The sequence below is a fragment of the Dysidea avara genome, chromosome 1 (assembly GCF_963678975.1).
Source record: "Dysidea avara chromosome 1, odDysAvar1.4, whole genome shotgun sequence".
Taxonomy (NCBI): domain Eukaryota; kingdom Metazoa; phylum Porifera; class Demospongiae; order Dictyoceratida; family Dysideidae; genus Dysidea; species Dysidea avara.
In genome coordinates, this window is record NC_089272.1 from 50640114 (window position 1) to 50654309 (window position 14196).

Sequence of the window (14196 nt, forward strand, 5' to 3'; positions counted from 1 at the left end):
TTCATTACTGATAGCTACATGGTTTACTGAGGGATATAAATTATGGCACCCACTGTCATGTGATGGCCACACTTTCATTTACTTACACAGAATATAACTGATCATGAATGACTCAATGGCCATAACAATATCTCTTTGTATTGTTTCTCTCTCTCTCTCTCTTTCTTTCTCTCTCAGTTCTACAGTCACACATGCACGAAGTTGATGAGTGTCATTATAATTATGTTGTTCTTCCCTATATATTGTACATTAACACCATTGATACCTTTGAGTCAGCTGACAGCTCTACAACTTAGTCAGCACTGTTGATCCATATAGCTACTGTAGCTAAGAACTAAGCAGAACATGTAACAGTAGCTAGTAATACCATATTAGGGATAGACAGGATATAAATCCAGATCAGCAATTACTGATTCATGATACGTTGTTACATCATGTGTTGAGTAATAAAAATCCTATGGTAGTAGTTTAAGTCAAAATGACCTTTTCCTAACATTCATTCCTCATGATCAGATCAATAGGATTCTATCCACATCATGTTGTGTTTGAAGTTTCACACCTTCACGCTTTAGCTACACATGTTCCATGATTTGCATGCATCCTCATTTTAGAGGTTATAACATAGCTATACCCACGTACTTTTGACCTTTAAATTCTGAAACTTTAAATTCTGAAACTTTCAACAGTTAGTGTAAAGATTCTGATTCTCTGTATCATAGCCTTCTAGCGGGAGTGTGATAGATTACCCTATGGCAATTCCATGATAAACCAGCAGATCACGTGATTTTTTTAGCGAAACACGCAGGACCTCATATAGCAGGGCTAGCTTTTTCCTTGCCCTTTTCACACAACACAATTTTCTTGATTGCTGATGCATAGAGTCTATATCATGTGCACCTACCTCGGCACCCACGTATTTACACACTGTAACACTTATTACATAGCTAGCTGCGTAGTTAGCTACACGTGCCTGAATTACCACAAATGTGAAATCAGCAAAAACAGTGGCTTTAAATACAGGTGGCTAGCTATGTAGCTAATTCTTCTGAGTAGCTAGCTACTTAAAGTAGTTAAAAAGTTCAATTAGCTATAAGCCTATATTAGAATATCAGTGCAACTGAGATGGGACTTTTGTCACAAGGGAAACCTTTGTCTTGGGAGGACACAAAGAAGTACGCGGACCTAGTTCGAAAGGTTGGAATTCAACAGCTAGTTGCAATTTACCATCGAATGAGGGATCGAACCAATGATCCACTGAAGTTTGGAGATGAGGTCAGTATCCAGCACAGCTGGGTACGTATAGATATACGTACTGTATATAGCTACGTAGCTGGCTAGGTACGTAGCTAGTTGTATGAAATTATGAATGCATGAGCTCCGGCAGTGGTACTATGATATCCCTCATGCAGGCTATATTCGGGAATTTTACAAACGTTTGAGTCTAGCTATCAGGTTTATTAATTGTTTACTAAATCACTGCCTTACTTTCTAGAGCCACACCAAAGGATTAAAGTATTTGTTAGCTAACGCAGTAGATATACAGTATAGGATAGGTAGCTAATTGTGAAACTATTGTTATTAAAGTGCTGGAATATAGTGTCTGAGTGTTATCATTGTGATAGCTACTGTAACTAATGCCTACACAATGAAGTTACAAAGTCTATCATGCACTGTAAAATTAATGTTGGGTCATTTTTTTTGTAGGAGACCATCTAAGATTTGAATCATGATTGATGCATGTTTACAGGGCTGCCCAGAGAAATTAGGGGGCCCAGGGCAAAGAGTTAAAGAGGGGCCCCAGGGGCAAGGAGGGTTCCACTCTGAATCACAACTTCAGCCTATTAGTAACTGTAAGTCGAAGACAAAAAAAAAGGTCATTACATGCTGACAATAACAATAGCTGCCCCTCACCAACCATATTTTCTTATTTAGGCCCCTATTTGGTGATTATTAGTTTCTCATCCACCGCCCGCATCCTTCTTAAGCTACCGCATGGTAAGCCATTGTTTACTCTGCGCATGCTCAGAAGAACACGTGATACCAAACTGTTTTAATTTTTGTTGATGAACGCTACAATGCGCTATATATCACCAGGAGAACTGTTAGCAAATTGCTGCAGTGCCAGTTGCAATCGTGCTCTATCGACTTCATCAAAGCAGGCTTTCAGTTGACTGTCGAAAAACAGTTGGCGATCACGAAAAGTAGAATCAGCTGGTAAAGGAAATATTTGTAGTAAGAAAGAAAGACAATTTGGACAAGGTCTGTACATCAGTGTGTTAATATTATAAAATAATGGCATAATGGTAATACCCTCCCGCCCGCATCATAATAATTAGAAAGGCTGGATGAGAAACTAATAATCACCGAATAGGGGCCTTATAACCACATGAATAGCTAGCTACACTGCTCCTCTGAAGAATACTGTGACTGCTCTCTAGATCCAGACTGCTCTATTAGAGTATATCGATCTTTTTAAAACAGGTATTCAAGGAGCCCTTGGTAGGGCCCTTTCAGGCTGGGTCCCGAGTAAAAATGTCCCAGTTGCCCCCCTGTGGGCAGCCCTGCATGTTTATTTATGATTACTGAGCAGTCAGTACTGCTGGTATGCCAAGGAATAAAAAGAATTAGTGTAGGTATAGCTAATTGCAGTGTGGTGGTGAGAAGTGACTGATTTCATCGTAGTTGTCATTTCTATAATAACTCATTCCATTCTTTTGAGTAATGTGATTGTTGATAATGAAGCTATGATGTTGTTGGTAGTGTGGGTAGAATATAATGCAAGGCATGATATCTTGTTTTTGTTTGTTTCTGTACAGATTGATAATATGGAGGCATGTAGTTGATTCAAAATATGCATGGATTTTGTCTCTCTATATAATTGTACATATCATTCAAAGTTCTTAACTATAAGCAGCAATTAACTTACAGTGCATGATATTAATAGTCAATATCGTGCATGTCAATATTAGCTACAGTAGTAATCGTATCTAGTTAATATGTAGGCACTCCCCACACAATAGTAGCTATTGCTGCAACAGTATATTAGTCAAAGTACAGTACCAAAACACACTATACCAATAGATATGTATACGTAATAATTAACGTCATACGTAATAAGTCAACGTAATAACAACGTAATAACGTAATAACATTAATATCAAACGTAATAACGTATAAACGTAACAAACAACGTAATAACGTAATAACATCAACGTAATAACATTTTGAAGGTGGTGGATTCCAGTAGATGCTATGATGTTTAATATAGCTAATGTATTCTAATAGCTAATTATTATGCTAATTTTACACATAAAATGTGTACTGCACACTGTACGTAGTATGCTAAGCTGTATTGTGTCTTCATTTCCCATTTAAACCATCTGAAGTTGGTTATAATATCGGCTGTATAGCTTTTACTATGCCATACAAGAGCACTTTTACCCATACATGACCCATACAGTACATGTGTAGTTCTTGCTCAACCACTATCATGATTTCAGATAGAGTATACAATTGTACGACTGGACCATGAGAAGAAAGTGGCTCAGTTGGCCTTAATAGGACCAGAAACACTGGACAAAATCACCTCCAAAGAAGAGAAGATTCCCATAGGGTACAATTTCCCAAATAAGTGTGGTTGTTGTATGCATACAATTTTACAGACAGCAACAGACCGCTTGGTCACCAGAATATGCTGCTTACCAGATAGAAGGTTAGTGAAGGTTTTATGCATAAATATTGGAGTCTCACAATGACATACATACGTATGTATGTGTGCCATACAATGTACTTAATATAATAATGTCCATGTCTGAAATGTACTATATAGTTGTGGCTGTAATAAGTTACAATTTTATCCCTAGTAGATGCATTATGTCATTTTACAGTCAAGTATTCAAAGCGTATTATTGACTTGAGTACTTGCATGTCAGTACAGTATGTAACTCAAACTACTAATACATTGCAATAATGTACATATTGTACATGTTCTAGCCAAACTTATGCATTATTGGTTAGACTTCAGACCACAGGGGTCTATGTTAATTTAGTAATCTGATGGTGATGGCCCTGTGTCATGGCACGGCGCTACTACAAGGCCTGAGGGTTCAGGCACCATGACACAGGGCCATTGGGTAACTATGTAGACCCCTGTAGTCTGAAGTCTAACTATTTAGATCTTTACCTTTAATGCTGTTGATAGCTGCTTGTAACAGAAACAAACCCATTACTCCACTGATAATTGTTGATACAAGTAAAATCAATTTTCAGGTGGTGATGCATTGCCAGCACTAGGTGCATAATAAACATGAAAATAACATGAAAACTGTCTACGTAAAGATGAAAAGGGTCTAACACTAACAGTCTTTAGACCTTTTTGTGGTGGGTCTAAGTTACTTAGAACTTTTTCATGTTTATTACGTGCACCACTAACACTGGTAGTGCTGGCAATGCATCATCGCCTGAAAATTAATTTTAAACCTGTAGCAACAATAATTAGAGTAATGGTTTGTTTTTAATAATTAACACTACATTTCTCTGTTTCAACCAGCTGTCAAGAGTGTTAAGGTACAACAACTACATAGAGGGTCTAAATAAAGTAGAATTCACGCCACAGGGGTAGTAATCCTCAGGCCCTGTAGTAGTGCCTTCACTTTGCTCAGGTGCCGCAACACAAAGCCTGAGGATTGCTAAATTATGTTGACTCCAGCAGTCTGAAGTCTATAATTATTACGTACATAGTTAATGTAATGTATGCTGACTTTGTTATTGGTTTTCATGTACACACAGGCATTCCTGGTACACCATATGGTGATAGCATCACAAGCTACTGTATGGTTGAGTCCAACATGAAAATGCGACGCCACCAATTACTCAAAGCTTTGGAGAGTAGTGGTTCCACTGTTATCTCCATAACAGGATTCCCCAGGTGAGTGGTTCATTGATACTGATGGAGAGTTTGGTTTAAATGTTCAGGACTTGGCATTTTAGAATTATAATGGCGTTCGAGTACTTTACGCTAAAGTACCTTTGTAGATTTCTTCCATGAGAGAAGACCAAGTAAGCCAGGTTCCACCCCCGGCATGTTGGCAAGCTTGATACTTGCCAGTACAACAGACTCATTATCCAAATATATGCAAACTGTGACATATAGCACATGTGCTAAGTAACAATTTGCTATAATAATAACCAAGTGATTCAGAATGAGACTTCAAATCTACAGAGCTATGTACATGTATTACAATAGTGAAAATTGTTGTATGAACACTATGAAGCTACAAAGAAAAATGAAATTGTCATACTATGTGGGATTTGAACTACTACACGTATTTGTTACACAACCACCAATTTGCCTTATGTAGCTATATGTGATAATTGGCTGGAGTGCTAATAGAGACTGCATTTTTAGTACATTCTGCAAAATTAAATATAAGAATTTTTATAGCAAAACTGAAAATACATGCAAAGGTGGCCTCAAGCAAACAAAAAAAATTAAAGAATGTCGTCTAATAATATATGGTCATATACAAGTAGGACATTATTTGTTTTGTACTTTTAGGTTGGGCTGTCCAGGTTTTACACATCCACAATATGAACCTACACCATCGAATGGAGTGTCAAACTCTCTTTTCTTTCCTGATGAGGCAATCTGGTATAGTCATCCCCGCTTCAAGTAAGCAACTTATATATTTTACATGTCTACTATAATATGTTACTGTTGGCTACATACAGAGTTTTGACAGAAAATATTCGACTGAGGAGGGGTGAAAATCAAGTTGTCAATACTCCTGGTAATGTTTCTAAAATACACATTATAATGTACAAAGCTATATATATATATATGTACTGCAATTAACAGTTTACAAGGACAAAAACACTCCCAATCCATTTGTGGATCAAATACTATCTACAGACAAGGCACACTTGGAAAACACCATGGTGGATCATTTGTACTTTGACTGTGCGGGATTTGGAGCAGGGATGTGTTGCCTACAGGTTAATTATGCATTTATGATGATTCAGCATGCTAATATGATACTTTAGGTGACAATTCAAGCAGCAAATATTGATGAGGCACGGCTCCTATATGATCAACTGGCAGTTATCTCACCTATCTTGGTAAAAAATGCTGAGGCAATGTCAATGTGTTCCATTTGCCTAACAGCTAGCAATCTCTGCTGCCACCCCAGCTTGTAAAGGTTACCTCTGTGACAGTGACTGCAGATGGAATTTTGTTTCTGGTGCTATGGATGATAGAACTAAGGAAGAGAGAGGGCTTGAGGTTAGGATGCATTGCTTTCATCTACTGTAGTTTACATGATAGTATATTTTACAGCCTCTAAAGAAGGACAGCTTTGTAATTCCTAGACCACGTTGGGATAGTATTCCTTGCTATATTCATCCAACTTCTAGCAATCACAATGATGAACAACTTCCTTTTGATGAAGAGATAATGAAGACGCTGCAGGAGCAAGGTAACTGCTGTACGCTTGAATAATTATTTTAAGGTTACTTCATAGGTTTTGATGAACACCTGGCTCACCATTTTGCTTATTTGTTTATCCGAGATCCTTTGCAGTTGTTTGAGGAAAAATTACACCAAGACCCTGAAAAAGAAAATGATCATTTTGAGGTCTGTTAAGCAAGTATTTAAAATACCATCTTATCAGTTAAACTGATTTGGTTATGGCATATTACGGTGGCCCCTATGCTTGAACATCAAGCCCATTTAAATATAAGAAAGTGAATATTATAGCATTAACTAGTGTGTGTGTGTGTGTGTGTTTGTGTGTGTGTGTGTGTGTGTGTGTGTGTGCGTGTGTGTGTGTGAGTATGCGCGTGTGTGTGTGTGTGTGTGCGTGTGTGTGTGTGGACTAGTGGACTATTACAAACTGATGACTCCCTAGAACATCTACTCTACCAATTGGAACACAATGAGATTTAAACCACCTCCACCAGAATCAACAATGGGTTGGCGGGTAGAATTCAGACCACTTGAGGTACATAAAAGTGATAATAATGTTCCTATTCTGTCTACAATTTTGTGTGCAGGTTCAGTTGACAGATTTTGAGAATGCTGCTTTTGTAGTGTTTGTCGTTATTCTCACACGTTCCATTCTCTCCTATGGATTGGACTTTAGAATACCAATTTCTAAGGTGAGAGGAGCTTCCACAGGCACATCACTTGATTTTGTGCTTTGTATCAAATCAGCTAGATGAAAACATGAAAAGAGCAGTTAAACGTGATACAGTAAATAAAGAACTGTTTCATTTTCGGAAGGTGATCATTCCAGGTTAGCAGATCAAGGACTTGCAATGTTGGTCACAACTCACAATTGCATTTCAGAAGGAGATGATAATAATGATGGTGACAATGTTAAAAGTGATGGGCCATTTTCCACCTCTCCAGAATACAAAGAGATGGATATCAACACCATCATTAATGGGAATGTATGTAGCTACATAGCTTAATAACTGTATGTGGAAAACTTCGTATGGCTATATTTGCCAAATTGTTTCAAACTGTAAAAAATTCATATCAAATTTTACACGTTTGTGTGCTACCCTGCAGTAACTGCATACTAATTTTAGCTTTGTCATTAAAAATAAGCTAAAGTTACCAATAATTTCTGCAGGGTAATTTTCTAGGTTTGATTCCTATGGTGCAAAAATATGTAAACAGCCTAGATGTTGATGCGGACACACATTATAGTATTCAGCAGTACCTGAAACTCATCCAAAAGAAAGCTGCAGGTCAGACACATAAATATTTTGAATAGATGCTAATAGTTTAGGTGTGTATTTGTATAGGTGAGCTGTTAACTACAGCAAAGTGGATAAGAAACTTCATCACTCAACATTGTGACTACAAAGAGGATTCCATCATAACTGAAAAGATCACTTATGACCTCATGGTTGCTTGTGATAAAATCAGCAGAGGAGACGCCATGTGTGCTGAGCTTACCGGTACACTGAATTTTCCTGCACCATCACAAGTGTAAAGAGTTGTCCAAAATGCTAAAGTAGAAGGAATAGTATACATGCATCTTAAACCTTTAGCAATATAAAGTTTTATAAATGACACAAGTAAAAAGGTGTAAGTATATACATCCATGAATGTACTGTTTTATGTATAGCTCTTGTATAACATGGCATACGATATTTTATTCATTTATTCATTCAGTTCTAATCATTCTATTCCTAAACAGAGCAGCAATGCATTGCACAACTTATTATGTATAGCCACCGACAGAATGCATAATTATGACTGTAATTATTCAAGTTGACCATTTCTGTTAAATTCTGTATGAATTATCATGAATCTTATTCAATTGAAAATGAAGAACTGTAGGTGTGAACCTATTGACCCTACAATATTTATGTATTTTTTATTATTGTAAATGTTTTCTCAACTAGATAAATATTTAAAACATAAAATGCAGGCCATTTCCACTACCTGATTTGATAGAGTATACAACAACCAAAGGGCAATTCAACCTACTTTGTTAGGTGGTCTAGGAACTTGGCTTTGCTTCACACATTTTTGGCTGTTACTCATACAATTATTCTCTATTTTTTGTGCTCAAATGGGTGCGATTTCAGTGTACCTGTGGTTTGCAATGTTATGGTAGAGATAGCAGTGGAAGTTTGCATCAACTTTTCTTAATTCTTATGTTGAGGGAGAGAGTTTGTTTACGGGACTAAAAGATATTGCTGGGAGTGCTTGTACCTCAGCATTGTTGGAGCCATCTTATGTGCTGTAAGCTATTGGATCAGACGAAGATCTAGCTGGCCCACTCCTCCATCAGGTTTGCTATTGGACAATTTACTATAGTGAAAGAAGTAGACTACACTATTGAGAAATGTGTCAGATTAATGAGTCCCCTGTGGGAGATGGTAAAAGAAGGAGTTGATATCAAGTCTAAATAATGAGCCAACATTATTATAGTAGGGTGTTTTCCCTTAATACACAAGTTCAATTGATATTATCACAATAACTTTTTATCAATCTGAAGCTGTTATTTGCCACTTGGGAGCCAATCATTGTGTAACGTCATATAGAAATTCTCAATGTTGCTGTGAATTTTGGCATTACAACTAACCACCACATGCAGGTCATTCATTATTTGCATTAGTGCATGTGGGGGAGTAATAATTAATTTTATAGTGGGTTTGTGGTCTAAGTAATGTATTTCAAACTGTTCCAGGATAATGTATCATAGATGCTTGAATTTGTGGCTGATTTAAATACCACTTTAATAATTTTTTCTTAGAATGCAGCCACTGTGTTCAGCGTGTTGCACATTGAACTTGATAAGACTATACCTGTACTGATACTAACTTCTGGTAGCTCAAATTTGTATAGCTGTTACATATATACTCATCATATTGTATATGGTCTTGTATATACACATAATATTAAAATTCATACGTTTCAGTCAATATACTGAAACAATCGTTAGCCATAGTTGTTGATGTATGACCTACCTGGGACTTTTGTTGTTGTGCATGATGAGTACATTGTATCTCTTTTTTTGTTGTTGTGAACTGGACTTGACTTACCACCATTGGTTGAATACTGAGTGCAATTCTTTAACATTAAATCACTATAAATTAGTGAGTATAAAATTAGAGTAGTTCCTAGATAATCTATTATATCAATAGACACTAATTTGTATTTAGTGGCTGATCAAATGTAACATTAACCTTTCTTAGAATGAGACATTAACCTTGTGTCAGTGAAAGATGGTAAATGGAAACCAGCCAAGGTACCACCAGCATAAATGAAAATGGCCCTTGCTCTTACAACATCATAACACCTCAGGGACTACACTACCGAAGGAACAGGAAAGATTTGAGAAACTTGGCATCCCCTGTTAATATTGACACAAGTGTTGATGATTTCTTAGATGACAAAGTATGAGTGTGATACAAGTGAACCCACAGGAGTCAGGAATGTGATTCTGATTCCTAATACAAAATAGTATAGGGGGTCATTACGATAATATTCACATAGTGATTTAGTTTGCTGTACAATAGTCCCAATAATAGGAGTGCAATTTATCCCAACTCAATATGGTTTGTTTGTGTAGTTGTGCTCTAAAGCAGCCAATGAAATAACAAAATAACAGAAGCCATTTAAGTAAAATCATATCCAATTAAATAGGCTGACAACTGAAGGTCTTTAAATGCAACAAGTATTAAGCATTTTGAGTAGTTGTTTAGTAGCCATTCTCATCAAGGAGCCTTAGATGTGATGCATACTATACAAAACATGAAGGATGATTAGCTATTATAGTACAGTAGACATCACAGATTTTTGTGTAATTAAGACTCATAACAACAAAAATTGCACTCAGCTTTGCCTCATACAAATCTAACTGTTACTTATACAATTATTCCCTATAATGGTGCTCAAATCCAGTGGCTTGCTATGTTATGGTAATTGCACACAGATAGCTATAAAAATTCTGTGAATTTTGCTAGTATAACTCATAAGTCATTATTGACTTATATTTAGTAAACCATTCAACCACATGTAAATTACGAGCATATAACAACAGTGGCTATGTATGTGTATATACTGACATAATAAATTGAAATATCAACTTCTGACTTGTTCAGTTCAAATCAAGTTGTTAATAGGTGTTTGAATTTGTGACACATTTAAACATCACTTTAATAGTTTTTATCTTAGAATACAGCCAATGTTGCACATAAAACTACTCTGGTTGATAAAACTGTACCTTTAATAGCTGATACACTATCAATACACACGGTAGTGTGTCGTGCGGCCCAAGAAGCCGGCGCGTACTAACACCTGTGAGTATATTGACAGGAAGAAAGAAAACGCAATTTTCGAACCTCCGTAGCTCTGTGCTTCCTTGATGAAACAAGACGATTTTTGCTGTGGACTGTAACGCCAAAATCGGTCCGGGGAAAAAATCGGTCCGGCCGGACCAATTTTGGTTGACGTAATTTGGTCCGGCCGGACCAGTTTTGGCATCCAAAATTGGTCCGTCCTGACCAAAACTGCATGGTCCGGGCTGGGTTAAATGCAAATTCGCTGGCCAAATGTAGCTATAACAGTTGGCACACACTTGACTCGATGTCCATAGCTTTGATGCTTGTTTTGATGCTCACTTTGATGCCTTTTGAGGAATGATAGTTAGCTACATATCAAAACTCGTGTCAAATTAACCCATACATTACAATTTTCCGTAAAATATTATTATGCGTAAAATCAATGTACAGCAGCCTATGGAGATAAGTTAGTTTTAAGTTACATTATTCATCATAACTCTGGTTCTGAAGGCGGTATCAAAATTGTTCGGCCGCCATTACACACGCATAACACTCCTCTATCCGATGATAACAAAATTTATTCGAAGCTAAAGTGTTTACAGCTTGCAAATTTACAACAAATGATGGTAAGTAGCAACTTACGCAATACAAAATCCATTGGAGAGCAAATCACGAATTTCGCGTTCTAATTAAATAGCGGCATAACGCCGTCACCATGGCGATTACGAATTTTGTTCGGCCGGAATCGGATAGAGCAATTCATAAGGAAATGAATGATATCAAGTTTTATGGTATTCGATCGTGTCTAGTGCTTGCAATTATTGAATATACAAAATGATGTAAAATGTATGGAGTTTGTATTGGAGAAATTGAAAAAGTGATCCATCCATCCTGAGACCTTTGAAAAAATCAGTGTTTAATCAGTCCATTTCATGATCTAAGGGCAGAAAACAAACAAAGGACACTGTTAATGTACAATATTGCTGATAAAATGATTATTGGCTGTAAATTTGATTTAGTCATTTTTGCCATTCTGACTTTACAAATCCCAATAGCATGTTTTGATATGTATTTCTCGAGATAAAAAAAGTGCACTACGGTGCAGTATGTGCGCACGTGTTCAGCGAAATTCTAGCGAAGTGGCCGACATTTCCTTTTAGCTGCAACGTATACTCAGCGAAGAGAGCGGACTCTATATAGCTAGCTAATATTCTATCTCGCGAGCTGGCTCTAAGGTGATGACATAATGGCGGATACTGGCGAAGAAGAGCTCTTGGATAAAGTTTACCTCTACGTCACAGAGAAATGTTATGCGGACGGAACTTCTGAGAATTGTAAAAGAATCATCAGGAAGAAAGCCTCAAAATTTACTATCATTGATGGAGAGATGTACTTAAATAAGAAAAGGAAAGGAAAGGTTAGTTAATTCAGGGGCGGACCTATAGGATTTATAAAGGAGGGGGGCTAACTTGAAGCATTTGTCTGATGACACTCGCATGCTGGAGCTAGGGGGGGCTGGGGGCATGCCCCCCCCCCCCCCCCAGGAAAATTTGAAAAATAGATGCCATAATACTGCAATTTGGTAACATTGCATAAAATCCTTTCTGCATGCATGTTTGTAACTATTTCAGTGTCCTTTTAATTATATCATTATCCTATACCTTTTGTTAAAATTTGGATATTGTAAGAGGGTGCATCATCTGGAGGTATGCCTCCCACAGGAAAAGTTTGAAAAATAGATGAAAGGTAGGGGTTGTATTATTATAGCCGATTATAGGTATTTGTAATTTTAAAGATTTTATAATGATTAGCTATAGCACAGACTATCAGAAGAGTCTTGTAGCATGCCCAGCCCTACAAGCTAGTGTCATTTCCACCTTGTACTGTACATGTTTAGATGGCTGAACAGCTAAATTCAGGGAAAATCAATGAAACGCAGTTAAGATGTGTAAATGTTGACAAAGCCCGTGAGAATATTGGAATCACTTTGCTGTCATATTCAAGTAAATACAACTACATGCATCTATATACATGTAGTTGTATACTATAATTCCATTCTGTAGCAGATATGCGTGAAAGATGTATGATGTGTGGAGCAGGTGATACCAGTGTAAGCCATCCAGATTATAATGATTGGGTGAGTGAGTTCTTTGGCCATGCACACTCTATGTTATATATAGCTATCCACCACAGGTAAAATGTGATAAATGCAAATCCTGGGGCCACACAAAGTGTGCTGGTGTTAAACTAGATGATATTAAGAGCAAAGCATTCCATTGCTTAGAATGCTTCTCTAGCATAAATAAAACTAGTCATTTTATAGATGTGTAAGACGTGGTTTGTTTTGTGTACCTGAGGGTTACAGCTGTACTATTATTATTGTCTGCTGCATATGATCTTAAAACTTTATCACAGTCAAACTGTTCATTGATTTTACACATGCTATTGATGGTATAAAAGTAATCCATGCATGCATGCACCCCTCCCCCAAAAAACACTGCTGAAGTGATAGCTCAAGTCACAATTATGCAAGAACATGCATATAGAACTATATAGTTTGTAATAGTAAAACATCTAAACAGTAGCAACATAGCTATGCATGTGGCACAACTTTAAAAAATTGGTATGCTGAACTCTCTATATGGTGGTTTTTTTGTAACTTAACTCTCTACAAGGTGACTTCTTCTAGCTGATCTTTCTACATGGTGATTTGTTTGTAGCTGAACCCTCTACAAGGAAACTTCTTCTAGCTGATCTCTCTACAGGGAGATTTGTTTGTAACTGAACTCTCTACAGGTCATTTGTTTGCAGCTGAACTCTCTACATGATGGTTTCTTTGAAGCTGAACTCTCTACAAGGAAACTTCTTCTAGCTGATCTCTCTACAGGGAGTTTTGTTTGTAGCTGAACTCTCTACAGGTGATTTGTTTGCAGCTGAACTCTCTACATGATGGTTTATTTATAGCTGAACTCTCCACAAGGTAACTTCTTTTAGCTGATTTTCTAGCTGATCTCTCTACAGGGAGATTTGTTTGTAGCCAAACTCTCTATAGGTGATTTCCTTGCAGCTGAACTCTCTACATGGTGGTTTCTTTGTAGCTGAACTCTTTACAAGGTAATTTCTTCTAGGTGATCTCTCTACAGGGAGTTTTGTTTGTAGCTGAACTGTCTACATGATGGTTTCTTTGTAGCTGAACTCTCCACAAGGTAACTTCTTCTAGCTGATCTTTCTACTGCGTGATTTGTTTGTAGCTGAACTCTCTACAAGGAAACTTCTTCTAGCTGATCTTTCTACAGGGAGATTTGTTTGTAGCTGAACTCTCTACAGGTGACTGTTTGCAGCTGAACTCTCTACATGATGGTTTCTTTGTAGCTGAACTCTCTACAAGGTGAC

General features: G+C 37.1%; 2 protein-coding genes across 3 annotated transcripts; both read left to right on the forward strand.

Moving 5' to 3' along the window:
- Window positions 1-1059: 1059 nt before the first annotated feature.
- On the forward strand, window positions 1060-8166 carry LOC136268009 (glutamate--cysteine ligase catalytic subunit-like). The gene is made up of 17 exons (XM_066063238.1): window positions 1060-1272; window positions 3501-3613; window positions 3663-3712; window positions 4789-4927; window positions 5558-5671; window positions 5731-5789; window positions 5858-5994; window positions 6043-6117; window positions 6164-6280; window positions 6335-6473; window positions 6519-6631; window positions 6906-6998; window positions 7051-7155; window positions 7211-7292; window positions 7346-7449; window positions 7635-7752; window positions 7810-8166. The coding sequence occupies exons 1-17, from the start codon at window positions 1123-1125 to the stop codon at window positions 7998-8000; spliced, it is 1899 nt and encodes a 632-aa protein (XP_065919310.1). The 5' UTR covers window positions 1060-1122; the 3' UTR covers window positions 8001-8166.
- Window positions 8167-12033: 3867 nt separating this feature from the next.
- Window positions 12034-13249, forward strand: LOC136268081 (uncharacterized). 2 transcript variants are annotated; one of them, XM_066063314.1, is made up of 4 exons: window positions 12034-12220; window positions 12701-12806; window positions 12867-12940; window positions 12997-13249. In XM_066063314.1, the coding sequence occupies exons 1-4, from the start codon at window positions 12050-12052 to the stop codon at window positions 13132-13134; spliced, it is 489 nt and encodes a 162-aa protein (XP_065919386.1). In that variant the 5' UTR covers window positions 12034-12049; the 3' UTR covers window positions 13135-13249. The 2 variants fall into 2 exon arrangements, with proteins under 2 accessions (XP_065919386.1, XP_065919392.1); XM_066063320.1 differs by having other exon boundaries at window positions 12984-13015.
- Window positions 13250-14196: the final 947 nt, after the last annotated feature.

Coding starts and splice junctions, on each gene's coding strand:
- LOC136268009 (XM_066063238.1), top strand. CDS start 1,123: ATGGGACTTTTGTCACAAGGGAAACCTTTGTCTTGGGAGGACACAAAG. Junction 5,790..5,857: donor TCAAGTTGTCAATACTCCTG/GTAATGTTTCTA, acceptor TGCAATTAACAG/TTTACAAGGACAAAAACACT. Junction 6,999..7,050: donor TAGAATTCAGACCACTTGAG/GTACATAAAAGT, acceptor TTTTGTGTGCAG/GTTCAGTTGACAGATTTTGA.
- LOC136268081 (XM_066063314.1), top strand. CDS start 12,050: ATGGCGGATACTGGCGAAGAAGAGCTCTTGGATAAAGTTTACCTCTAC. Junction 12,807..12,866: donor CACTTTGCTGTCATATTCAA/GTAAATACAACT, acceptor TCCATTCTGTAG/CAGATATGCGTGAAAGATGT. Junction 12,941..12,996: donor ATCCAGATTATAATGATTGG/GTGAGTGAGTTC, acceptor TATCCACCACAG/GTAAAATGTGATAAATGCAA.